Below are 26,049 nucleotides of genomic sequence, written 5' to 3'. Positions count from 1 at the left end.
TGTGTTATGATGTCATTACATATTATCACATGTATATATGCACAGTATAAACCCTTAAAATACTTCTTTTCCCTTTTTTTTATTTAATATTATTTTTAACATTTTAACTTTTAACACAGAAAAATGGAAATAAATTTGTTCTATGGAAGGCAAGAGCAGAATTGGAATGTTAGGCAAATCCCATCTGACAGTGAGGACAGTGAGACAGACAGCAGTGACAGTGAGGAGGAGTGGAATGGAGAAAAAGGTTTGACCAGAAGTAAAAAAAATTGTGTTTTAATTTGGGGTTGTGATTTGTTGAGCTCATTTGTACACAACCAAGACTAAGGTGTGGATTTATTTCCTGTAGTAGAATGGTTGTGATAGGTTTATGCAGCAGACAGCATAAAATCAAATGTCACACAGTTTTATTTTTGCTGTGCTTTCATTGCCACTGTAAACGTACATTTTGCATGTTTTTATAGATACTTAAGATAGATATAATACCTTAATAATAATATTCTCCCTGAGGCAAACATAGATAGATGTATCTATGGTCAGAAGGTTTTGAAGGTCACACCTTTAAGGATGTGGGTGCTCTACCATCAGCAATCCACTTTAAAGGACAGGCCATAGCTATTTTCCTCTGAGCAGAGGGAGATCATTCAGAAAGCAGACGCTTCTGTGAGGAGATAGGTACACACACTGCTGACCCACATCATAACTATGCAGATGAAGAGGTTCAAGAAGTATATTAATGACAAGGAGCAAGTAAGTGTTACAAACAGAAACAGAAGAATAGCACAGAACAATAAAAAATGCTCAAACAAGTCAGATCTGTTTTAGGATTGTTTATTAAAAGCTGGGAAATCATAAAATCTAGATAGTTAAAATTATTGTTCCTCAACAGCAGGCAAGTACCACCAAGTGTGATCCTTCATCATGGCCAGGTGATGATGCTGAACTGGAAGCTGCAAGTCAAGCTGTGGAAAGCAAGTGAGATAAAGCGAGAGTAAACAGAACTCAAGCTCTATTTATAATATGATTGGGTTTATTATATTGTTTATTTATATTGTTATTTCTATTATTATTACTGCACTGTATTATTATAGTTTATAACATTCCTTTTTCTGTAAATTTGTTAGATTTGCTCAAGACCCAAGAGCCACAGGTATGGGCCAACCCTAGCAGTCTATCTGTTAGATTGCCTTCTCAGGATTCCACCAGACAAGCCCAGTCAGCCTGATCCCACTGTCCAGCCCAAGGAGTCAGAGCCCGTTGTCCGGCCCGAGGAGTCAGAGCCCACTGTCCGGCCCGAGGAGTCGGAGCCCACTGTTCATTCAAACCTACAAGGACATCAGTGATCTGTGCAAGAAGCAAAGTGTCCTAGAGGTGACAATTGTGTGGGTAAGGGACGGAACGTGCACCTCTACAAGTCTGGCTACCACCACCGGGTATGACTCACTTTACTTAGTTAGTGTTAAAGTTATTATATTACAATTGAATATTTGTTACTGTATATGTAAAGAGAGACAAAAAAGCACAGAGAGTATGCTGCTTAGTCTCTGATTTGATATTTGATTTTTTTTTGTCCATTTGTATTTCAGGTATGTCACATCTGTGACATGTCCAACTGGTACACAATGCTGACTGAAATCCTGTGCTGTGGACCATGTACCAAGGCAGCAAAGAGTGGAGAAGTTAGCACAGTGGGTCAGTGATTAAAACAAAACAACACATTGAATCAAACAGGTTATCAAATGGTAACTTATATGTTTAAGGTGGTGGAGAAGCTGTCTGGGGAGGGTCAAGGCTCAGCTGAATGGTTCACCAACATCGGCAATGAGCACTCCCAAATAGTTTCATTTGTGCTGACCTGTGAGGAGTCCACAGAGACTTATTGAAATGTTTCGGCTGGCCAATTAATCTGTCCCCAAAATATTATATGTTATATGTGGACCGTGGCTGTGTGCAGGGCCCAACAGCAGTGGAGGCCTTGTTCCAGTCTTGGGTAGACAGCGGGATGGTTGTGTGTCTGGACATCTTTCACTGGATCTACCGGATTGATGCAGTCATCCGCATAGAAAGTCACAACAAATATGGTGTCTTCAAGTCTGTGCTAGCTGGGGCAGTGCTGGCGTACAACCACGCAGATCTGGAGCTGCTCGTCAAGGCCATGAGAGCCAAGAATCCGGCGATGCTAAAATTCTAAACTTAACAGGTAGCCAGTGCAGGGATGATAATATTGGAGTTATATGATCAAATTTTCTTGATCTGGTAAGAACTCTGGTGGCTGCATTATGGACTAACTGTAGCTTGTTTATTGAAGATGCAGGACAACCACCTAGTAATGCATTACAATAGTCAAATCTGGGGGTCATGAATGCATGAAAGTTTTTCTGCATCAGATACAGATAAAATGTTCCTAAGCTTGTCAATATTTCTAAGATGGACGAAGGCTGTTTTTGTGATATTGGATATATGATTTTCAAAGGATAAGTTGCTGTCTAATATTACGCCCAGGTCTTTCACTGTTGAGCTAGTAGTAACAGTGCATCCTTCTAGATGCAAGCTGAATTGCGAGAGCTTCTGTGTACTGATTTTTGGACCAATAAGTAATATCTCTGTCTTATCAGAATTTAGAAAATTATCGGTCATCCAATTTCTAGTATCTTTAACACACTCAGTTAGTCTAGACAAATTAGATATTTCATCTGGTTTTGATGAGATATATAACTGGGTATCATCGGCATAACAATGGAAACTAATCCCATGCCTTCTAATCATGTTCCCCAATGGAAGCATGTATACTGAGAAAAGCAGAGGTCCTAAAACTGACCCTTGTGGGACCCCATATTTCACTGGCACTACACTGGACAGTTCTCCATTTAAATCTACAAAGTGGTATCGATCAGACAGGTCGGATCTAAACCATTTTATTGCCTGTCCCTGCATGTGATTTTGTAAGCGATCTATGAGGATATTATGATCTATAGTGTCGAATGCAGCACTAAGATCAAGCAGGACTAAAATCGAGATGCAGCCTTGGTCCGAAGCTAAAAGCAAGTCATTTGTGATTTTAACTAGTGCAGTTTCTGTGCTATGATGGGGCCTAAAACCTGACTGAAATTTTTCAAGGATATTGTTTTCCTGTAGGAAGGAGCATAATTGGGTTGACACCACCTTTTCTAATATTTTAGATATAAACGGAAGGTTTGAAATCGGTCTGTAATTTGATATTTCATCAGGGTCTAGTTTCGGTTTCTTAAGAAGAGGCTTAATAACTGCTAACTTAAGAGATTTTGGGACATGACCTAGATATAACGAAGAGTTAATAATATTAAGAAGAGGCTGTCCAGCTGCATGTATCACTTCTTTCAGCAGTCTAGTTGGAATTGGATCTAGCAAACACGTTGTTGATTTAGCCGTGGTGATAAGTTTAGCTAGCTCTTCCTGCCCTATGCTGGTAAAGCATTGTAGCTTTAAGTGTGGAGCTATAGGCTGGTCTGGATCACCGGATGCCGTCAATGGTTGAACATCCAATATTTTGTTCCTAATACTATCAACTTTTTTAGTGAAGAAATTCATCACAGTCCTCACTACTAAACTGTGCTGAAATACGCTCTCCAGAAATCTGATGCTTTGTTAGTCTAGCCACTGTACTAAATAAGAATCTGGGATTGTTCTGGTTTATTCCTATCAGATTGCTCAGATGCTCAGCCCTAGCAGCTTTTAGAGCCTGTCTGTAGTTGGATAGACTGTCTTTATATGCAATTCTAAAGACTTCTAATTTGGTTTTTCTCCACTTTCGCTCGAGGTTACGGTTTGCTCTCTTGAGGGCGTGTGTATGACTATTGTACCATGGTGCAGGTGTTTTATCTCTGACCTTTTTTAGTCGGATGGGGGCAACAGTGTCTAGTGTGCTGGTAAAAATATTGCCTATGCTGTTGGTTACTTCATCTAGTGCATCTGCATTTAGGGGTCTAGTAAGAAGTTGAGACAGATCTGGCAGATTGTTTGTAAATCTGTCTATAGTGGTCGGAGTTATAGTTCTACCAAGTTTATAACGTGGAGAGACGTGTCTAATATGTTCTACAGGTAGAATGTACACTAAGAGGTGATGGTCTGTGATGTCATCGCTTTGAGGTAGAAAGGTTATATCGGAAACATCAGTCCCATGTGATATAACTAGGTCTAGTGTATGATTAAAACGATGAGTTGGTCTATTAATGTTTTGTTTAACCCCAAAGGAATTTAGTAAGTCTATAAATGTGAGTCCTAACGCATCGTTAGCATTGTTAGGTTAGTAGTTCTTGTACAGGAAGCAAATTTCTTGAGTGTGTTAAAGTACATGGATGAATCCCATTCATGTCCATTTAGGCATATGAGACAGGACCTTTCATGAATATCAATAATGATAAATCAGCGTCCAACAGGCATTGCTGTGTTTTGAAGACAATTGACGATTCCCATGGCAAAACTATTGTACTTCCACACAACCCCTCTGGACTGGTTAGAAGTGTAATTATTGTTTAATGAAAATATAACATGAAGTATATAATAATAATAATAATATATTTTATTATTGATGTAACTGTGATATACAATAATGCTGTAGGATCTGAGGGAGTGTGGTGCAGTGCAGGGAGTGAGAAGAGCTTTGAGGTAAGAGGCTGCTGGTCCATTTTTGGCTTTGTAAGCAAGCATGAGTGTTTTAAATGTGATGTGTGAATCTACTGGAAACCACTGCAATGAGCGCAGCAGTGTGGTGGAGTGTGAGAACTTAGAGGGTGAAAACAAATCACACAGCTGCATTTTGGATCATTTGCAGAGGTTGAATTGAGCTCAGAGGTAGATCTGTCAGGAGCAAGGTGCAGTAGTCCAGTCTCGAAATGACAAGAGACTGAACAAGCACCTGAGCAGCCTATGTGGATAAAAATGGCAGAATCCTTCTGATACTGTAAAGAAAACAATTGTCACAAACATGTCAAATTAGCAATGTGCGAGGAAAAGGTCAGTTTATTATCTATGGTTACCTCAAGTTAGCGAGCAGTGGTCACCAGGGAGTTTCAAGGAAGATCGCAAGATCCTTACCTGGACATGAACAGCAGTTTACTTTTGCTGGAATTGAGTTTCCACTGATGAGCTGACACCCATTAAGGTATGTCTTCCAAGCAGAAGCCATGGTATCTGAGGGAGGGAAGGAGAAGATAAGTTGAGTGTCATCAGAGTAGCAGTGGTAAAAGAACCCATGCAAGGATATAACTTAGACAAGAGAGTCAGTTCCCTGTGCTGCCCTGGTGCCGCTCAGTTCCTCTTCACAGTCAGCTGTCTAGTCACATAAACTGGGGTCTGTCTGCCCACCAGATTGTGAGGATATTGCTCAATGTGTGGCCATGACATTGTAATGTGAGGGAATGATAGTGTATATTGTATACAAGTCCTCTCTCCTTTGGGCTCCTGAAAGATCTGACTGATTGGGCTTGTATAGAAAATTACACAGCTCCCCCTCCTTTTGGGCAGGATTAATTTTTTTCAGGCATATCTACCTCTGGCTCAACTCCATTAACAAATCCTTCGTTTTTTAACTATTTTAAGATATTGAAACAAGTTAGTCCACAAGAACGAGTTTATTCTTCCTCAGTGTGTACTAGACATGGACGGATGTAGCATCAGCACCAGGGATGCTAGCAGGGTTAAAAAGCTAATTCACAAGGCTGGATCTATCACTGGACAAAAAATAAGTGTGTTTGAGTCAGTGAGGAACAGGAGGTCACTGAGCAAACTGTTCTCCATCATGGACAATCCGTCTCATGAAAACAGGGAATACTGTTTTCATGAAAGGGTGTATATGGTCTGCAACAATGCTTAGGTAGGTGGTACATGTCAAAGTAACATTTGATAGATACTGACCACTGCAGACCGGGAACACCCCACAAGAGCTGTAGTTTTGGAGATGCTCTGATCCAGTCGTCTAGCCATCACAATTTGGCCCTTGTCAGACATTGAGGAGAAAATGTTCACTTGCTGCCTAATATCTCCCACCCACTAACAGGTGCCATGATGAGGAGATAATCAGTGTTATTCACTTCACCTCTCACTGCTCATAATATTAAGGCTGATTGGTGTTTATAAAACTTTGTATGAATCTTCCTTCCATCCATTTTCTGAACTGTTTATCTTACACAGGGTCAGTGGGAACCTGATCCTATCCAAGGGGACCAGGGGACACCCTAAACACTGTGCCAGCCCAACACAGGGAACAGTCACACACACACACACACTTTGGATAATTTAGAGATGCCAATCAATCTACCGCACGTCATTGGACTGTGAGAGGTATTCAGAATACCAAGAGGAAAACACACACACACACACACACACACACACAGGACAGAGGCAGGAACTGAATCACCAACCTCAGAGATAAATGTGCTAAACACTAAGCCACTGAGCCTCTCCTCTGTATGAATCAGTTATGTTGATATAAAACACAAATGCAGAATTAGATTATAAATGCAGATTATAAGAGTCAAGTAATATTATTTATGTATGGAATACTTTACACATGAATCTACAAATTGTAAAATAGAAATAAAAGTACTCTCTGCTACATGTTGTGGCCATATAGCAACTTGTCATTTACCTGGGAATTAGTCTGAGTTTAAAAAGAAACCATGGTGTAAACCTTTTATAGGAGGATCTTTTACATTTAATTTAATCAGATAAAAACACACCCAGTCCTCCTCTATGCCATGATGAACATTAGATATTTAACAACATAGAACAGAAGAATTTGAAAAGAGGGAATGATCACCATGAAATCTCAAATGTGAGGCAATAAATTTTTATTAAAATCTACATAAAATGATAAAATACAATGATACAACATTAAACATAAACTTCATAAAAATCTAATAAAACTTAAATACCTAAAAAAAGCTTAAAGATCTAATAAAACTTAAATACGTAATAAAAGCTTAAAGATCTAATAAAACTTAAATACCTAAAAAAGCTTAAATACCTAATAAAACTTAAATACCTAATAAAAGCTTAAAAATCTAATAAAACTTAAATACCTAATAAAAGCTTAAAAATCTAATAAAACTTAAATACCTAATAAAAGCTTAAAAATATAGATAGGATTAAATATCTAGTAGAACATGAATGTATAATAAAAGTTAAATATCTAATAAAAATGAAAAGTATAATAAAAGGTAAATGTAAAGGTGAACTCCAGCGATGTCTCTACAGCTGCTCAGGAAGGAAGAAAATTGAAAGAGGTTATTAATCAGTTCATAATAACAACAAACACTGAAATAAGTATTTACTTACCTACAGAGAGCTCGAGTAACATGGAAAGAGAAAGAACAGTGTTTAAAGTGTGACCAGGACATTTATTAGTTTATTAAACTTTGGTTGGTTATGAATCAGTTAATAGTAATCTATGATTAAACAAAATGGAGAATAAAAACAGTTCTACGTTACCAATGGAAAAAAACTACAGAGTTTAATCTACTGATGAGGATCCAATAGCAAATAATAGATGTGTGTCCTGATCACTCTTTAAGACAAATGGGATAAAGAGGTGTGTGTTAGAGGGGTGTGAATGTTACTCAGACTCTCTCTATGGTCTTCATTATCTCCTGTACACGCTGCTTCACGATCCTCAGCACTGCAGAGTCTAAAGCTGCTGGATCTCTGTAAAGCTCCAGAGGCTGATAGAAAAGGTCCTCAAGGAGCACTGTCAGCATATTCTGTACAAACACACACACACACACATTTCCAGCAGGATACTGATGAGATTGATCAGAGAAATTAAAGCAGATTCTTTATAATGTGTATCATGGCATTAGAAAAAGTTCCTCATTTACAGAAAGCCTTAAAAAGAGCCGCTCTGCCTCAGGCTCCCTGATGTCCACGTCCCACTGGCTGATGGCTATAAACAGACGCTGCAATAATCCTCCATCCGACTTTAAAGAAGAAAAACAAGAAACATGATGTTACGCGATAGAACCTTCTCCCAAGTTTAGCTGCCAGTTATATAGTGTTTATGAGAGTCTTACAGCTGGAGGTGGCGAGCTGTGTAAAAAGCATCTGAACAGGACGAGCTCGAAGAACAAATCAAAGAAGCTGAAATGGTGCAGCTGCACAGGAGAGAAACGTTAGAAAAAGCAATTCCATTTACACCTTAAAGACTGAATCTCTAGTCCTTTACATTTAGTGAGGTGTAATTGTAAACGGTTATTTCCCAGCTTACCTGAGCCTGGAGTAACTCCGCCTCGATCGATTCCCAGTTGGACGGCTGTCTCAGGAAACGGATCACAAACTCGTAGGCCAGCTTAACACCGTTTACGTCCTGTCCGGAAAAGGAGACACCTTTGTCACCTCGACTAACGCTGGGTGCGTACGAGACAGAACCGGGTGAAATCAGCACTCACCTTTTTGTTGGCTGCTGCCAGACGCATGAGCATCTTCTTCCCTGATATGAACAGGAGGTTCTGCACGAGCATGCAGTCCAACATTCTCTGAACATGAGAGATAACACACAGTTATGTGTAGGAACAACACATCTTCAGAGAAACTAGACGAGTAAAGAAAGGTTGACTCACAGAGAACGCCTGGCGAATGGCAGGCAGCTTCAGAGCAACGTCTGTAACGCCTTCGAGCCAGAGATGCGAGCTAAAAAAAACCCCAAAACAAAACGAGCTGATGAGCCGATTTTTGTTACATTGACATGAGATAACATGTCAATAGGTGAAGACGACCCTACCTGATGAAGGGCACCTCGCTCTCCTCAGGAGAAAGATCATTGTTACTTTCCTGCAGACAGAAAACAGCATGAGATCATTAAACAGCACACAGTACAGTTATCCAGAATCCCACTGATGTAGATACAAATCGAGTCTGTGACAATGGATTACCTCAAAATCTGACTCAACGTCCAAGTCAGCATGAGGAGTGAAGGAACTTTCCTCTTCCTCCAGATGGGACGTGTCGACCAGATCCTCCACACCCACAGGCAGGTGAGAGCAGGTTTGCTGTGAATAAAACACAAACATTGACAGTGCACATGAACAAATCCCAGAAGTGAACTGGACAATGTAGCGGACAGTGTAATGAATTTACTTCGCCATCCTCGTGCGGCACATAGGTGACAGTCTCCACGCCACGGCAGGACGCCGGCTCTTTCGCGCTCCGAGAGACTCGCTTATGAGGAAAAAAGGAGAAACTCAGTCTCTGTACTTACTAAAACTTTGTGGTGCTGCAACAATTCAGCTCTTACCTGTACGGTGGTGAAAGAGTCCTCACATGTGGTGGAGTTCGAGGATCCCTGCTAAAAACAACCACGACAACTGCATGTCACTCAAACGCTCATCTATTCATAATAAATGCTTTATAAAAGAAACGAAGACTGCTATTACCAAAGGAACACAGGAGGTCTCGCCGACGGTAAACCACCACGGCTGGATGAAATATCTCTCAACTTCCACCGACTAGAGACAGAAACACAGCACCAAGTGAATACAACATGCAAACAAGAGCGTACATTTGTGTTTCTGCTGCTGCGTTGACTTTAATAAAATACCTGAATCTGGGAGCCGTAGATGTGGGAGGTGAGGAACCAGATGTTACGCCGGGCGCTGTGCAGCTCACCAGCACGGCTGTGGCGTGAAAACTACAGCACAAAGATTACAGTGTGACTCTCATCAAAGCAGTTTCATACAAACACATGGAACAATTTCATTAGAGTAAAAACTAGGCTGAAAAAAGGCTGAAATATAAAATTACCAGGACGACAGCTGACGTCTGAGGGTGGAGTTCAGTGGACGGGAGCTGGCAGATTGGCTCAGTGACCTTCATAAACACACACACTCTGTTAGAAATGAACAGCTAATACAATGTTCATTGTAGTATGAAGTGTTTTAACTGTAGTGCTTTATTACTGACACATACCTGGACGTCCTCCACTTCCTCCACATCAGCAACAGCTCCTGTAATCAATTTTACACATTTAACCAAATCACTATTTATTCATGTCCCTGCAGAGGGTGTGTGTGTGTGTGTGTGTGTGTGTGTGTGTTCACAGCTGCTGTAACAGTGTGACAACAAGATCTCTCATGTTTCTGCAACATTAAATGTAACTTTAAAGTGTTACAGATAATTGATGAAAGGTTTTTACTGAACACTGACAATAGTGAATAAATCGCTGTGGTTTGAGAGGAATAAGAGGAAAGCTAACAGTAACTCCGCTTCATGTCGGGCTTCTGGACATCACCCTGTCCTTCATTCATTTCATCTAAAAGCACAACTCCAAGTGTTTTATTCCTCACATCAACACTTTTAGACCTTAAATCCTCTTCTTAATGTAGCATCGCGGGCTAACGTTAGCTCAGCTAAGCGCTTTATAGCTAGCTCTGTTAGCTAAACTACACACCGGGGTTTATCCTGTTTATCCGCTGAATATTAAAGTCTTTCATTTCATACACACACACACACCATCTCTGTGTGTCTTTGTAAACTGTAAGCTGATTATAAAGACACAAGCTAAGTGCTAAGTGAGCTCTTCTCTTCTTACCTGGAGCAGGTTGATGATCGGCAGCGGGCAGACCGCTTCTCCTCTTCAGCCTGCGATAAGCCCAGTATCCCGCCGAGGTGAGCGCGAGCAGACCGCCGACGCAGGCCACACTCCGGAAACTGCTCGCGCTGGGAAGAAACTTGCCAAAGTTCATCGTCTTCGAAGAAATAAATGTCGATCTGATGTAACGAGAGTCCACAAGCAGTCCAAGTTGTTGTTGTTTCGTCGCCGGGTTTACTTTCAAATGCGTTCTAAATGCCTCCTGTATACGTCAAGGGTTTTTAAAAATCAACAACATGGCGACATATGTTTCTATATTTATTTAGGTATTAAATAAAATAATAATTTTTTTTTGGACGAGGCGCAAGTGGTAAAATAATGTTAATAAAATAATAATAATAATAACATGTAAAATCCATATTTTTAAACAGTAGAGGATTTTTAAACCGGATATTGATATGTACCCCGACACGTCAATGCGTCCGCCATATTGGAATGGGCGGAAATCGTTTATAATCCAGTGCAGGTTTTATATACAATTTGTAGTCGACCTTTATAAACTCATGCTGTAACTCGCTTTGTCCTTCTTACAGATTACCTCCTTTTCGTAGGGTCCATCCATTAACATAATTGCTTTTGACACATTTATATCTTCCACAACATTTCATTAAAAAAATGGAATAATGAGTTGATGATGTGCTACAAACACAATGAACATCAGCCATAGTGTCACATTAGTAAGTCACCAGGAGTGACTCAGATTCTACGGTGGGGTAAAGTCTTCTCTGACTGTAGACAGTTACACGCTGTCATTGGTCGAGATGTGATATTTGGTTCAGTTTGGTGGAATTACATTTTACTGATCATCATTTTAAAGATTTGCTTTACGTGTTTCTGTCGTTTCTGCAAACCCTAAAATTTTCAGTTAACAATCTTATGTTGGCTTGAAAAAGCCATTTTGCTTGCTTTATCAGCTTATTATTATTATTATTATTATTATTATTATTATTTTTATTGAAAACAAACAGGTGAGACCTTGCACACTACTTTATTTATTTGTTTGCTTGTTACATTTACCACTTTACCATTCGACTGCCTGCTAAGCCGTGTTTCTTTAGGCACCACCATGCTGTACATAATGAATATTAATTACTTCATTTCTACTTAGTTTTTTATTAAACAGATATTGTTATTTAAGATGGCTTCTTCCTCATCGTAGTCTTTATATCTTTGCTTAAACTGTTTGGTCTTGGCTCTGCTTTTTTTAGTGTCTGGACACAATTAAATAAGTGAACAGTCAGCATCAAAGTTCATTATTATCAGGCTGCTGCTGCTGTTGTTGTTGTTCTTGTTTTTGTTGTTGTTTTAAAAGTGTATTTCAGTAGGCTACAGCTGAGGATGGTGGCCCCAATCTGTGTCTTGAACCCAGATGCCCCTGAAAATCACCAGCAGGCCATACTGATGGCAACCAAAGAGGCTTGTCACTACAGGGAAAGCAGTATGGTCTTCCTTACGCCTCCACTGGAGTTGCTGAACCAGTCGACTGTCCTGGTCCACTCAGAGAAGCTCCTTGTGAATGAGGGGATCCCCACACTGACACGTCAGCAGTATCTTGGAAAGCTGGTCGTGCCATTTGGACAATATGAAAATGCACCGTTCCACTGGCTTGTTTCAAATGATGTAGGATACATGAAATAGTAAGCATTACTGCACAGCATAGCCCTCAGGCAAAGGAAAGTTTTCAAAAGCCCTAAATCCACTGGATGTGACTTTAAATTTTTTCAATCAACTAGAATAGTCAAAAAGTATCAAAGAACAATCCAATATGTGGGAGTCACTATCCAGCATCATGTGAAGGCGGGACTTCCTTTTCTGCCGCATGGTCACAGGAGCACATGGTCTGAGGAAAGGTAATATTATTTACTTTGGTTATCTTATTTAAAATGACATTAACTAAGTGTTACAAACAGAAATAGAAGAATAGCACAGAACAATAAAAAATGCTCAAACAAGTCAGATGTGTTTTAGGATTGTTTATTAAAAGCTGGGAAATCATAAAATCTCGATAGTTAAAATACAATTATTGTTCCTCAGCAGCAGGCAAGTACCACCAAGTGTGATCCTTCATCATGGCCAGGTGATGATGCTGAACTGGAAGCTGCAAGTCAGGCTGTGGAAAGAAAGTGAGATAAAGCGAGAGTAAACAGAAATCAAGCTCTATTTATAATATGATTGGGTTTATTATATTGTTTATTTATATTGTTATTTTTATTATTATTATACTGTATTATTGTAGTTAATAAAATTCCTTTTTCTGTAAATTTGTTAGATTTGCTCAAGACCCAAGAGCCACAGGAAAGGGCCAACCCTAGCAGTCAGAGCACACTGACCGGCCAGAGGAGTTGGAGCCCACTGTCAGGTCCAAGAAGTCCAAGTCCACTGTTTGTTCAAACCTACAAGGACATCAATGATCTGTGCAAGAATTTGTTGTGCGTTGTGCGACTTTGCGTGACCGGACCGAATTGAACAATATAGTAAAAGTGTGGCAGCAAATACAGGAGAATGACTTTGAGGAGTATCGTCAACACAAGGACCTGTACACCAAGCACCTCATGAGTCTAGTGGAAACTAGTGGGATCGTCTCCAACATTGGGGGACAGGTTTCAGTCTCCACCTGCTCCAAGAGAGCTGCCCTCAGCTCATCTCCTGCTCCATGCCTTCCTGCTGGCAGAGGCAAACAACGTTCAGGATTAGCGGAGCCAGATCCTCTCCATTTTTGGCACTGTGTTGAAAATGGGTGTAAGTCGAAAGATATGGCTGTACTGTATCTAATGGCAAACATAATGCAGTACTGTGAGTTTCAAATTTAACAAAATTTCACACTGTTTTAAAATGATAAAAAAAAAAACACATTGTAGAATCGAACAGGTTATCAAATGGTAACTTGTATGTTTTAGGTGAAGACGCTGTCTGGGGAGGGTCAAGGCTCAGCTGAATGGTTCACCAGCATCAGCAATGAGCACTCCCAAATATTTTCATTCGTGCTGACCTGTGAGGAGTCCACAGAGACTTATGGAAATGTTTCGGCTGGCCAATTAATCTGTCCCCAAAATATTAAATGTGACAACGGGATGGTTGTGTGTCTGGACATCTTTCACTGGATCTACCGGTTTGATGCAGCCATCCCCAAGAGCGTTTCCAGGGAGCAGCTCAAACACCACATGCAGAGGGTCAGCCTCGGGGCCAGATAACGTTCTGGCTCATACACCTGGCCGTCGAGGAGCTGAAAGGGCCCGCTGGGTTGGAGTGAGCCTCTTCAAAACAACAGGTAAATAAAAGACCGCATACAAAAAAGTTCAGTACTAACATTGTAGTATCCAAAGTGAACACAATACACTGTATGAAACTGTGGGCAAGTCAGCAGCAACACCTGGAGTGCATCCAGGACCCACCAGACATGAACAATTATTTTTTTAATAATAATAATTATAATAATATAATAATAATTTTTTTATTGTAATTTATATATATATATATATATATATATATATATATATATATATATATAATATATAAATATAGTTGTTTGATTTATTTGTTTATTTTGTTGTTTACTTTTGTTTCAACTATAAAAACACTAGTACAAGTCTACAGTTTCCTGCCTCAATGACTATCGTCCCGCCGCCCTCACACCAATCGTGATGAAATGCTTCGAGAGGCTCGTCATGAGGCACATCAACTCATACGTACGAATGCTGTTCATAGACTTCAGTTTAGCATTCAAGATAATCATCCCTCAGCACCTGATTGAGATGCTGAGCCAGCTGGGCCTGTACACCACCCTCTGTACCTGGATCCTGGACTTCCTGACTGGTAAAGCTCAGTCAGTCCGGATCGGGAACAGCACCTCCAGCACCACCACACTGAGCACTGGAGCTCCTCACGGCTGTGTGCTCAGTCCACTGCTGTTCGCTTTGCTGGCACACAACCATGGTGGGTCTCATCAGCAAGAACGACGAGTCAGCGTATAGAGAGGAGGTGCAACAACTAACAGCCTGGTGTAAAGCCAAGTCCCCCCATCCTGACTGTGTTCTATAGAGGGACCATCGAGAGCGTCCTGAGCAGCTGCATCACTGCCTGGTTTGGGAACTGCACCGTCTCGGATCACAAGACCCTTCAGCGGATAGTGAGGACAGCTGAAAAGATCATCGGAGTCTCTCTCACCTCTATCACGGACATTTACACCACACGCTGCATCCGCAAAGCCAACACCAAGTGTTACCCATTTTATGTTTTTTCCCCAATAAATCTACTTTAATTAATAAAATCAATAGTATATTCCTCTATGAAGTACAGGGGTTGGAAAATGAAACTGAAACGCCTGGTTTTAGACCACAATAATTCATTAGTATGGTGTAGGGCCTCCTTTTGTGGCCAATTCAGCATCAATTCATCTTGGGAATGACAGATACAAGTCCTGCACAGTGGCCAGAGGGATTTTGAGCCATTCTTCTTGCAGAATAGTGGCCAGGTCACTACGTGATGCTGGTGGAGGAAAACGTTTCCTGACTCGCTCCTCCAAAACACCCCAAAGTGGCTCAATAATATTTAGATCTGGTGACTGTGCAGGCCATGGGAGATGTTCAACTTCACTTTCATGTTCATCAAACCACTCTGTCACCAGTCTTGCTGTGTGTATTGGTACATTATCATCCTGATACACGGTACCGCCTTCAGGATACAATGTTTGAACCATTGGGTGCACATGGTCCCCCAGAATGGTTCGGTAGTAGTTGGCAGTGACGCGCCCATCTAGCACAAGTATTGGGCCTAGGGAATGCCATGATATTGCAGTCCAAACCATCACTGATCCACCCCCATGCTTCACTCTGGGCATGCAACAGTCTGGGTGGTACGCTTCTTTGGGGCTTCTCCACACCGTAACTCTCCCGGATGTGGGAAAGACAGTGAAGGTGGACTCATCAGAGAACAATACATGTTTCACATTGTCCACAGCCCAAGATTTTTGCTGCTGGCACCATTGAAACCGACGTTTGGCATTATAGCAGGTTATAATTAAAGGTTTGGCTATAGCAGCCCGGCCATGTACATTGACCCTGTGGAGCTCCCAACGGTCAGTTTTGGTGGAAACAGGAGAGTTGAGGTGCACATTTAATTCTGCAGTGAGTCGGGCAGCTGTGGTTTTATGTTTTTTGGATACAATCAAAAAGTTGGACATCCCTTTCAGACAGCTTCCTCTTGCGTCCACAGTTACTCCTGTTGGATGTGGTTCGTCCTTCTTGGTGGTATGCTGACATTACCCTGGATACCGTGGCTCTTGATACATCACAAAGACTTGCTGTTTTAGTCATAGATGCGCCAGCGAGACGTGCACCAACAATTTGTCCTCTTTTGAACTCTGATATGTCACCCATAATGTTGTGTGCATTGCAATATTTTAAGCAAAACTGTGCTATTACTCTGCTAATTAAACCTTCACACTCTGCTCTTACTGGTGGAATGTGCAATCAATGAAGATTGGCCACCAGGCTGGTCAAATTTAGCCATGAAACCTCCAGTGTTTCAGTTTCATTGTCCAACCCCTGTATATTTCTTCATTTCTTTAGTAGACACAGATATTTATAAACTGTAGGTGAGGCCTGATACTTGACCCTCTGCTGGGCCAAGTAAAAGAGCAAACATTTATCATGAACACTGGCCTTTCACAAAAATTCACCTCCAGTTCTTGTACATTTAGGTGGATTTTAATAACCGTCAGATTACTCTGTAAGGACATGACCATAGCACAACAATGATATCAGAGAATGTTAAAGCAGCAGAAATATTAAACAAGCTTTCATCGTCCTCAAAGATTTTGATGTAACTTTCAGACATAAGTCATACAAATATATGATAAATGTAAACAAATGGAAATTAGGAAGACAGAGCATTCTTACACAAATATACTTTTGATGAAACAAACTTTATTTTAAGGATTCCATGCAGATAGAGTGTTACATAATGTTGATAAATATCACAGTACAAAATATATCAAACTATAGTATTGGGTTTAATGAAGCACTCCTGAGTAAAGGCATTACACTTCACTGACTTATACAAATATTAGAAAATAACCAACAAATATCACAGTGCAAAATACCACAAACTCTGAATATTAGATTTGTTGTAGCATTTCAGAGCAAAAGAATTACATATCTTAATAACTTTATTGCCTGTAAACTATAGATACATTGTGGATATTTATGTTAGTAGTTCTTATACAGGAAGCAAATTTCTTGAGCGTGTTAAAGTACATGACCAATGAATCCCATTCATATCCATTCAGGTATATGAGATAGGACCTTTCATAAATATTAATAATGATAAATCACCGTCCAGCAGGCATTGCTGTGTTTTGTAGACAATTGACGATTCCCATGGCAAAACTATTGCACTTCCACACAACCCCTCTGGACTGGTTAGAAGTGTAATTATTGTTTAATGAAAATATAACATGAAGTATATAATAATAATAATATATTTTATTATTGATGTAACTGTGATATACAATAATGCTGTAGGATCTGAGGGAGTGTGGTGCAGTGCAGGGAGTGAGAAGAGCTTTGAGGTAAGAGGCTGCTGGTCCATTTTTGGCTTTGTAAGCAAGCATGAGTGTTTTAAATGTGATGTGTGAATCTACTGGAAACCACTGCAATGAGCGCAGCAGTGTGGTGGAGTGTGAGAACTTAGAGGTTGAAAACAAATCACATAGCTGCATTTTGGATCATTTGCAGAGGTTGAATTGAACTCAGAGGTAGATCTGCCAGCAGCGAGTTGCAGTAGTCCAGCCTCGAAATGACAAGAGACTGAACAAGCACCTGAGCAGCCTATGTGGATAAAAATGGCAGAATCTTTCTGATACTGTAAAGAAAACAAATGTCACAAACATGTCAAATTAGCAATGTGTGAGGAAAATGACAGTTTATTATCTATGGTTACCCCAAGGTAGTGAGCAGTGGTCACCAGGGAGTTTCAAGGAAGATCGCAAGATCCTTACCTGGACATGAACAGCAGTTTACTTTTGCTGGGATTGAGTTTCGGCTGATGAGCTGACACCCATTAAGGTATGTCTTCCAGACATGCTGAGATCCAAGCAGAAGCCATGGTATCTGAGGGAGGGAAGGAGAAGATAAGTTGAGTGTCATCAGAGTAGCAGTGGTAAAAGTCAGTTTCCTGTGCTGCCCTGGTGCCGCTCAGTTCCTCTTCACAGTCAGCTGTCTAGTCACATAAACTGGGGTCTGTCTGCCCACCAGATTGTGAGGATGTTGCTCAATGTGTGGCCATGACATTGTAATGTGAGGGAATGATAGTGTATATTGTATATAAGTCCTCTCTCCTTTGGGCTCCTGAAAGATCTGACTGATTGGGCTTGTATAGAAAATTACACAGCTCCCCCTCCTTTTGGGCAGGATTAATTTTACAGGCATATCTACCTCTGGCTCAACTCCATTAACAAATCCTTCGTTTTTTTAAACTATTTTAAGATATTGAAACAAGTTAGTCCACAAGAATGAGTTTATTCTTCCTCAGTGTGTACTAGACATGGACTTTTGCAGTTGAAGATATTACACAGACGTCATCTTTCCAAACTGAAGCTTTCTATGATGTTTCCACATTCATCCTGTGATCGCTGGAGACAAGCTGCAGCATCAGTAGTGTGACACACAATAACGTGTGGTCACGTTCAATGTCCATGTAAATGAATAAAAGCCTGGTATAGTGTATTTGGCTCTAATATACTGTACATATTTGGGCTGCAATACAGACTGCCACCACAAGATGGCACCACCCAGTTGAGACAGATGATAAGTCTGTAGCTAGCCCTCATCTTCAGTCTGGCCGAAGCGAGGGAAGAAAACAGACCACTGTCACCTGACTCATGCTGTATTGTTTGTTACAGATGTTGGGACCTGTTACACACCTGGGACCTGATACACTAGCACACACGTTTAGGAAATGCCCTGTCATTTATAACAACTGGAATTTAATCTTTAAATCACTGTCAGACATCATAGGAAGATCACTCAATCCAGAGCCAATCTTACATACAGTATCTTTGGTGTTAAAAATGATAACCTAGACTTGTCAAACAAAAAATCTAATATCATTGCATTTATCATTCTATTAGCAGAAAGATTGATGAAACGTAATCGTAAACTCATTCTGCCCTGATGAGAAATGTTATGGAATACCTCCCCCCCCTTCTATCTATCTATCTATCTATCTATCTATCTATCTATCTATCTATCTATCTATCTATCTATCTATCTATCTATCTATCTATCTCAAGCATTGTTTGCCAATTTTTAAATCTTCTTGTAGTGCCTCTAAAGGTAATATGAGCTAGCCTGTTCTCCCTCAGCTGTGTGGGTTTTGCAGCCTGACTCTCATTACACAGGTAAATAAACAGCAGTGTGAGGTGGTCAGTCACCTTTGTAGCCCCAGTAAATGGTAGCCAGAGGCTAGCCACTCACTTTTACCTTTTCTACTGAATTTTTGTTGTGCCTCTGAGAGCAGGAACAGCTAGCTTTTCAGCTAAGTATGTTTTTCTGGTTGAATGTGATTACACAAGTAAACAAACAACGGCATGCGGCCCTCAGCCAGTCTATCTATCTATCTATCTATCTATCTATCTATCTATCTATCTATCTATCTATCTATCTATCTATCTATCTATCTATCTATCTATCTATCTATCTGGTTAATTAATTATATTGCTTTTTACATTGCTCATTTTACTATGAACTGTTTAAAAAATCAAATTGAACTAAAATAAAACAGTCTTCACTATATGTTGATAAAGTGCCATTAACTGTGTTGTGGTTTGGTGGTGGTGGTGGATGGCTGGGGGGCGGGGGGCAGCAGCATCACCAGGGATGCTACAGTAGCAGGATTAAAAGCTAATTCACAAGACTGGATCTATCACTGGACAAAAACTAAATGCGTTTGAGTCAGTGAGGAACAGTGAGGATCACTGAGCAAACTGTTCTCCATCATGGACAATCCGTCTCATGAATACAGGGAATACTGTTTTCATGAAAGGGTGTATATGGTCTGCACCAATGCTTAGGTAGGTAGTACATGTCAAAGTAACATCCACATGGACGGCAGGATCCAAGGCACCCTGACTGGTCTGCAGCTATGCAGCCCCATACACAACAAACTGTGATGCGCTGTGTATACTGACACCTTTCTATCAGAACCAGCATTAACTTCTTTAGCAATTTGAGCAACAGTAGCTCGTCTGTACATCAGTAAGCTTTAGTCACCCATGACCCTGTCGCCGGTTCACCACTGTTCCTTCCTTGGACCACTTTTGATAGATACTGACCACTGCAGACCAGGAACACCCCACAAGAGCTGCAGTTTTGGAGATGCTCTGATCTAGCCATCACAATTTGGCCCTTGTCAGACATTGAGGAGAAAATGTTCACTTGCTGCCTAATATATCCCACCCACTAACAGGTGCCATGATGAGGAGATCATCAGTGTTATTCACTTCACCTCTCACTGCTCATAATGTTATGGCTCATTGGTGTATATAAAACTTTTTACTTTGTATGAATCTTCCTTCCATCCATTTTCTGAACTGTTTCTTACACAGGGTCAGTGGGAACCTGATCCTATCCAAGGGGACCAGGGGACACTCTAAACAGGGTGCCAACCCAACACAGGGAACAGTCTCTCACACACACACACACACATTGGATAATTTAGAGATGCCAATCAACCTACCGTACATCATTGGACTGAGAGGTAATCAGAATACCAAGAGGAAAACACACACACACACACACACACACACACACACACAGGACAGAGGCAGGAACTGAATCACCAACCCCAGAGATAAATGTGCTAAACACTAAGCCACTGAGCCTCTCCTCTGTATGAATCAGTTATGTTGATATAAAACACAAATGCAGAATTAGATTATAAATGCAGATTATAAGAGTCAAGTAATATTATTTATGTATGGAATACTTTACACATGAATCTACAAATTGTAAAATAGAAATAAAAGTACTCTCTGCTACATGTTGTGGCCATATAGCAACTTGTCATTTACCTGGGAATTAGTCTGAGTTTAAAAAGAAACCATGGTGTAAACCTTTTATAGGAGGATCTTTTACATTTAATTTAATCAGATAAAAACACACCCAGTCCTCCTCTATGCCATGATGAACATTAGATATTTAACAACATAGAACAGAAGAATTTGAAAAGAGGGAATGATCACCATGAAATCTCAAATGTGAGGCAATAAATTTTTATTAAAATCTACATAAAATTATAAAATACAATGATACAACATTAAACATAAACTTCATAAATATCTAATAAAACTTAAATACCTAATAAAAGCTTAAAAATCTAATAAACCTTAAATACCTAATAAAAGCTTAAAAATCTAAAACCTTAAATACCTAATGAAAGCTTAAAAATCTAATAAACCTTAAATACCTAATAAAAGCTTAAAAATCTAATAAAACTTAAATACCTAATAAAAGCTTAAAGATCTAATAAAACTTAAATACCTAATAAAAGCTTAAAAATCTAATAAACCTTAAATACCTAATAAAAGCTTAAAGATCTAATAAAACTTAAATACCTAAAAAAAAGCTTAAAGATCTAATAAATCTTAAATACCTAATAAAAGCTTAAAGATCTAATAAAACTTAAATACCTAATAAAAGCTTAAAAATCTAATAAACCTTAAATACCTAATAAAAGCTTAAAAATATAGATAGGATTAAATATCTAGTAGAACATGAATGTATAACAAAAGTTAAATATCTAATAAAAATGAAAAGTATAATAAAAGGTAAATGTAAAGGTGAACTCCAGCGATGTCTCTACAGCTGCTCAGGAAGGAAGAAAATTGAAAGAGGTTATTATTCAGTTCATAATAACAACAAACACTGAAATAAGTATTTACTTACCTACAGAGAGCTCGAGTAACATGGAAAGAGAAAGAACAGTGTTTAAAGTGTGACCAGGACATTTATTAGTTTATTAAACTTTGGTTGGTTATGAATCAGTTAATAGTAATCTATGATTAAACAAAATGGAGAATAAAAACAGTTCTATGTTACCAATGGAAAAAAAATACAGAGTTTAATCTACTGATGAGGATCCAATAGCAAATAATAGATGTGTGTCCTGATCACTCTTTAAGACAAATGGGATAGAGAGGTGTGTGTATGTGTGTGTTAGAGGGGTATGAATGTTACTCAGACTCTCTCTATGGTCTTCATTATCTCCTGTACACGCTGCTTCACGATCCTCAGCACTGCAGAGTCTAAAGCTGCTGGATCTCTGTAAAGCTCCAGAGGCTGAAAGAAAAGGTCCTCAAGGAGCACTGTCAGCATATTCTGTACAAACACACACACACACATTTCCAGCAGGATACTGATGAGATTGATCAGAGAAATTAAAGCAGATACTTTATAATGTGTATCATGGCATTAGAAAAAGTTCCTCACTTACAGAAAGCCTTAAAAAGAGCCGCTCTGCCTCAGGCTCCCTGATGTCCACGTCCCACTGGCTGATGGCTAAAAACAGACGCTGCAATAATCCTCCATCCGACTTTAAAGAAGAAAAACAAGAAACGTGATGTCACGCGATAGAACCTTCTCCCAAGTTTAGCTGCCAGTTATATAGTGTTTATGAGAGTCTTACAGCTGGAGGTGGCGAGCTGTGTAAAAAGCATCTGAACAAGACGAGCTCGAAGAACAAATCAAAGAAGCTGAAATGGTGCAGCTGCACAGGAGAGAAACGTTAGAAAAAGCAGTTCCATTTACACCTTAAAGACTGAATCTCTAGTCCTTTACATTTAGTGAGGTGTAATTGTAAACGGTTATTTCCCAGCTTACCTGAGCCTGGAGTAACTCCGCCTCGATCGATACCCAGTTGGACGGCTGTCTCAGGAAACGGATCACAGACTCGTAGGCCAGCTTAACACCGTTTACGTCCTGTCCGGAAAAGAGACTCGTCACTGCTTTGTCACCTCGACTAACGCTTTGGTGCGTACGAGACAGAACCAGGTGAAATCAGCACTCACCTTTTTGTTGGCTGCTGCCAGACGCATGAGCATCTTCTTCCCTGATATGAACAGGAGGTTCTGCACGAGCATGCAGTCCAACATTCTCTGAACACGAGAGATAACACACAGTTATGTGTAGGAACAACACATCTTCAGAGAAACTAGACGAGTAAAGAAAGGTTGACTCACAGAGAACGCCTGGCGAATGGCAGGCAGCTTCAGAGCAACGTCTGTAACGCCTTCGAGCCAGAGATGCGAGCTAAAAAAAAACCAAAACAAAACGAGCTGATGAGCCGATTATTGTTACATTGACATGAGATAACATGTCAATAGGTGAAGACGACCCTACCTGATGAAGGGCACCTCGCTCTCCTCAGGAGAAAGATCATTGTTACTTTCCTGCAGACAGAAAACAGCATGAGATCATTAAACAGCACACAGTACAGTTATCCAGAATCCCACTGATGTAGATACAAATCGAGTCTGTGACAATGGATTACCTCAAAATCTGACTCAACGTCCAAGTCAGCATGAGGAGTGAAGGAACTTTCCTCTTCCTCCAGATGGGACGTGTCGACCAGATCCTCCACACCCACAGGCAGGTGAGAGCAGGTTTGCTGTGAATAAAACACAAACATTGACAGTGCACATGAACAAATCCCAGAAGTGAACTGGACAATGTACATGAACAAATCCCAGAAGTGAACTGGACAATGTACATGAACAAATCCCAGAAGTGAACTGGACAATGTACATGAACAAATCCCAGAAGTGAACTGGACAATGTAGTGGACAGTGTAATGAATTTACCTCGCCGTCCTCCAGCGGCACATTGGTGACAGTCTCCACGCCACGGCAGGACGCCGGCTCTTTCGCGCTCCCAGAGACTCGCTTATGAGGAAAAAAGGACAAACTCAGTCTCTGTACTTACCAAAGCTTTGTATTGCTGCAACAATTCAGCTCTTACCTGTACGGTGGTGAAAGAGTCCTCACATGTGGTGGAGTTCGAGGATCCCTGCTAAAAACAACCACGACAACTGCATGTCACTCAAACGCTCATCAATTCATAATAAATGCTTTATAAAAGAAACGAAGACTGCTATTACCAAAGGAACACAGGAGGTCTCGCCGACGGTAAACCACCACGGCCGGATGAAATATCTCTCAACTTCCACCGACTAGAGACAGAAACACAGCACCAAGTGAATACAACATGCAAACAAGAGCGTACATTTGTGTCTCTACAGCTGCGCTGACTTTAATAAAATACCTGAATCTGGGAGCCGTAGATGTGGGAGGTGAGGAACCAGATGTTACGCCGGGCGCTGTGCAGCTCACCAGCACGGCTGTGGCGTGAAAACTACAGCACAAAGATTACAGTGTGACTCTCATCAAAGCAGTTTCATACAAACACATGGAACAATTTCATTAGAGTAAAAACTAGGCTGAAAAAAGGCTGAAATATAAAATTACCAGGACGACAGCTGACGTCTGAGGGTGGAGTTCAGTGGACGGGAGCTGGCAGATTGGCTCAGTGACCTTCATAAACACACACACTCTGTTAGAAATGAACAGCTAATACAATGTTCATTGTAGTATGAAGTGTTTTAACTGTAGTGCTTTATTACTGACACATACCTGGACGTCCTCCACTTCCTCCACATCAGCAACAGCTCCTGTAATCAATTTTACACATTTAACCAAATCACTATTTATTCATGTCCCTGCAGAGGGTGTGTGTGTGTGTGTGTGTGTGTGTGTGTGTGTGTGTGTGTGTGTGTGTGTTCACAGCTGCTGTAACAGTGTGACAACAAGATCTCTCATGTTTCTGCAACATTAAATGTAACTTTAAAGTGTTACAGATAATTGATGAAAGGTTTTTACTGAACACTGACAATAGTGAATAAATCGCTGTGGTTTGAGAGGAATAAGAGGAAAGCTAACAGTAACTCCGCTTCATGTCGGGCTTCTGGACATCACCCTGTCCTTCATTCATTTCATCTAAAAGCACAACTCCAAGTGTTTTATTCCTCACATCAACACTTTTAGGCCTTAAATCCTCTTCTTAAGAGCCATGTAGCATCGCGGGCTAACGTTAGCTCAGCTAAGCGCTTTATAGCTAGCTCTGTTAGCTAAACTACACACCGGGGTTTATCCTGTTTATCCGCTGTATATTAAAGTCTTTCATTTCATACACACACACACACACCATCTCTGTGTGTCTTTGTAAACTGTAAGCTGATTATAAAGACACAAGCTAAGTGCTAAGTGAGCTCTTCTCTTCTTACCTGGAGCAGGTTGATGATCGGCAGCGGGCAGACCGCTTCTCCTCTTCAGCCTGCGATAAGCCCAGTATCCCGCCGAGGTGAGCGCGAGCAGACCGCCGACGCAGGCCACACTCCGGAAACTGCTCGCGCTGGGAAGAAACTTGCCAAAGTTCATCGTCTTCGAAGAAATAAATGTCGATCTGATGTAACGAGAGTCCACAAGCAGTCCAAGTTGTTGTTGTTTCGTCGCCGGGTTTACTTTCAAATGCGTTCTAAACGCCTCCTGTATACGTCAAGGGTTTTTAAAAATCAACAACATGGCGACATATGTTTCTATATTTATTTAGGTATTAAATAAAATAATAATTAATAACAATTTTTTTGGACGAGGCGCAAGTGGTAAAATAATGTTAATAAAATAATAATAATAATAACATGTAAATTCCATATTTTTAAACAGTAGAGTGCGCAGTACCGGATATTGATATGTACCCCGACACGTCAATGCGTCCGCCATATTGGAATGGGCGGAAATCGTTTATAATCCAGTGCAGGTTTTATATACAATTTGTAGTCGACCTTTATAAACTCATGCTGTAACTCGCTTTGTCCTTCTTACAGATTACCTCCTTTTCGTAGGGTCCATCCATTAACATAATTGCTTTTGACACATTTATATCTTCCACAACATTTCATTAAAAAAATGGAATAATGAGTTGATGATGTGCTACAAACACAATGAACATCAGCCATAGTGTCACATTAGTAAGTCACCAGGAGTGACTCAGATTCTACGGTGGGGTAAAGTCTTCTCTGACTGTAGACAGTTACACGCTGTCATTGGTCGAGATGTGATATTTGGTTCAGTTTGGTGGAATTACATTTTACTGATTTTCACTTTAAAGATTTGCTTTACGTGTTTCTGTCGTTTCTGCAAACCCTAAGATTTTCAGTTAACAATCTTGTCATGTTTGCTTGAAAATGCTAAAAAAAAAAGGTTTGCTTTATCAGCTTATTGTTATTATTATTATTATTATTATTATTATTATTATTATTATTATTATTATTATTATTTAATTTATTTATTTTATTATTATTATTATTATTATTATTATTAT

General features: G+C 40.1%; 2 protein-coding genes across 2 annotated transcripts; both read right to left on the bottom strand.

Moving 5' to 3' along the window:
* Nucleotides 1-7,101: 7,101 nt before the first annotated feature.
* LOC131343055 (uncharacterized) lies at nt 7,102-10,850 on the bottom strand. Its single transcript, XM_058374431.1, has 15 exons — nt 10,559-10,850; nt 9,937-9,974; nt 9,772-9,837; nt 9,569-9,658; nt 9,405-9,476; nt 9,266-9,316; nt 9,109-9,189; nt 8,904-9,020; nt 8,753-8,802; nt 8,592-8,661; nt 8,421-8,507; nt 8,240-8,338; nt 8,046-8,126; nt 7,854-7,952; nt 7,102-7,736 (listed from the first exon to the last, which is right to left on the bottom strand). Exons 1-15 carry the CDS (start codon nt 10,710-10,712, stop codon nt 7,596-7,598), a joined length of 1,296 nt encoding a protein of 431 aa, XP_058230414.1. The 5' UTR covers nt 10,713-10,850; the 3' UTR covers nt 7,102-7,595.
* A 10,503-nt stretch (nt 10,851-21,353) lies between these two features.
* LOC131343476 (uncharacterized) lies at nt 21,354-25,220 on the bottom strand. The gene is made up of 15 exons (XM_058375195.1): nt 24,953-25,220; nt 24,303-24,340; nt 24,138-24,203; nt 23,935-24,024; nt 23,771-23,842; nt 23,632-23,682; nt 23,475-23,555; nt 23,165-23,281; nt 23,014-23,063; nt 22,854-22,923; nt 22,683-22,769; nt 22,495-22,593; nt 22,301-22,381; nt 22,109-22,207; nt 21,354-21,993 (listed from the first exon to the last, which is right to left on the bottom strand). The coding sequence occupies exons 1-15, from the start codon at nt 25,104-25,106 to the stop codon at nt 21,853-21,855; spliced, it is 1,296 nt and encodes a 431-aa protein (XP_058231178.1). The 5' UTR covers nt 25,107-25,220; the 3' UTR covers nt 21,354-21,852.
* Between the last annotated feature and the right edge of the window lie 829 nt (nt 25,221-26,049).

Source organism: Hemibagrus wyckioides, linkage group LG22 (genome assembly GCF_019097595.1).
Source record: "Hemibagrus wyckioides isolate EC202008001 linkage group LG22, SWU_Hwy_1.0, whole genome shotgun sequence".
NCBI lineage: Eukaryota > Metazoa > Chordata > Actinopteri > Siluriformes > Bagridae > Hemibagrus > Hemibagrus wyckioides.
Note: the sequence above shows the minus strand (reverse complement) of the source record. Positions and strands in the feature narration are given on the sequence as shown.

Coding starts and splice junctions, on each gene's coding strand:
- LOC131343055 (XM_058374431.1), bottom strand. CDS start 10,712: ATGAACTTTGGCAAGTTTCTTCCCAGCGCGAGCAGTTTCCGGAGTGTG. Junction 9,975..10,558: donor CGATCATCAACCTGCTCCAG/GTAAGAAGAGAA, acceptor AATTGATTACAG/GAGCTGTTGCTGATGTGGAG. Junction 9,838..9,936: donor AGGAAGTGGAGGACGTCCAG/GTATGTGTCAGT, acceptor GTGTTTATGAAG/GTCACTGAGCCAATCTGCCA.
- LOC131343476 (XM_058375195.1), bottom strand. CDS start 25,106: ATGAACTTTGGCAAGTTTCTTCCCAGCGCGAGCAGTTTCCGGAGTGTG. Junction 23,683..23,770: donor AGACCTCCTGTGTTCCTTTG/GTAATAGCAGTC, acceptor GGTTGTTTTTAG/CAGGGATCCTCGAACTCCAC. Junction 21,994..22,108: donor GGCTCTTTTTAAGGCTTTCT/GTAAGTGAGGAA, acceptor GTGTTTGTACAG/AATATGCTGACAGTGCTCCT.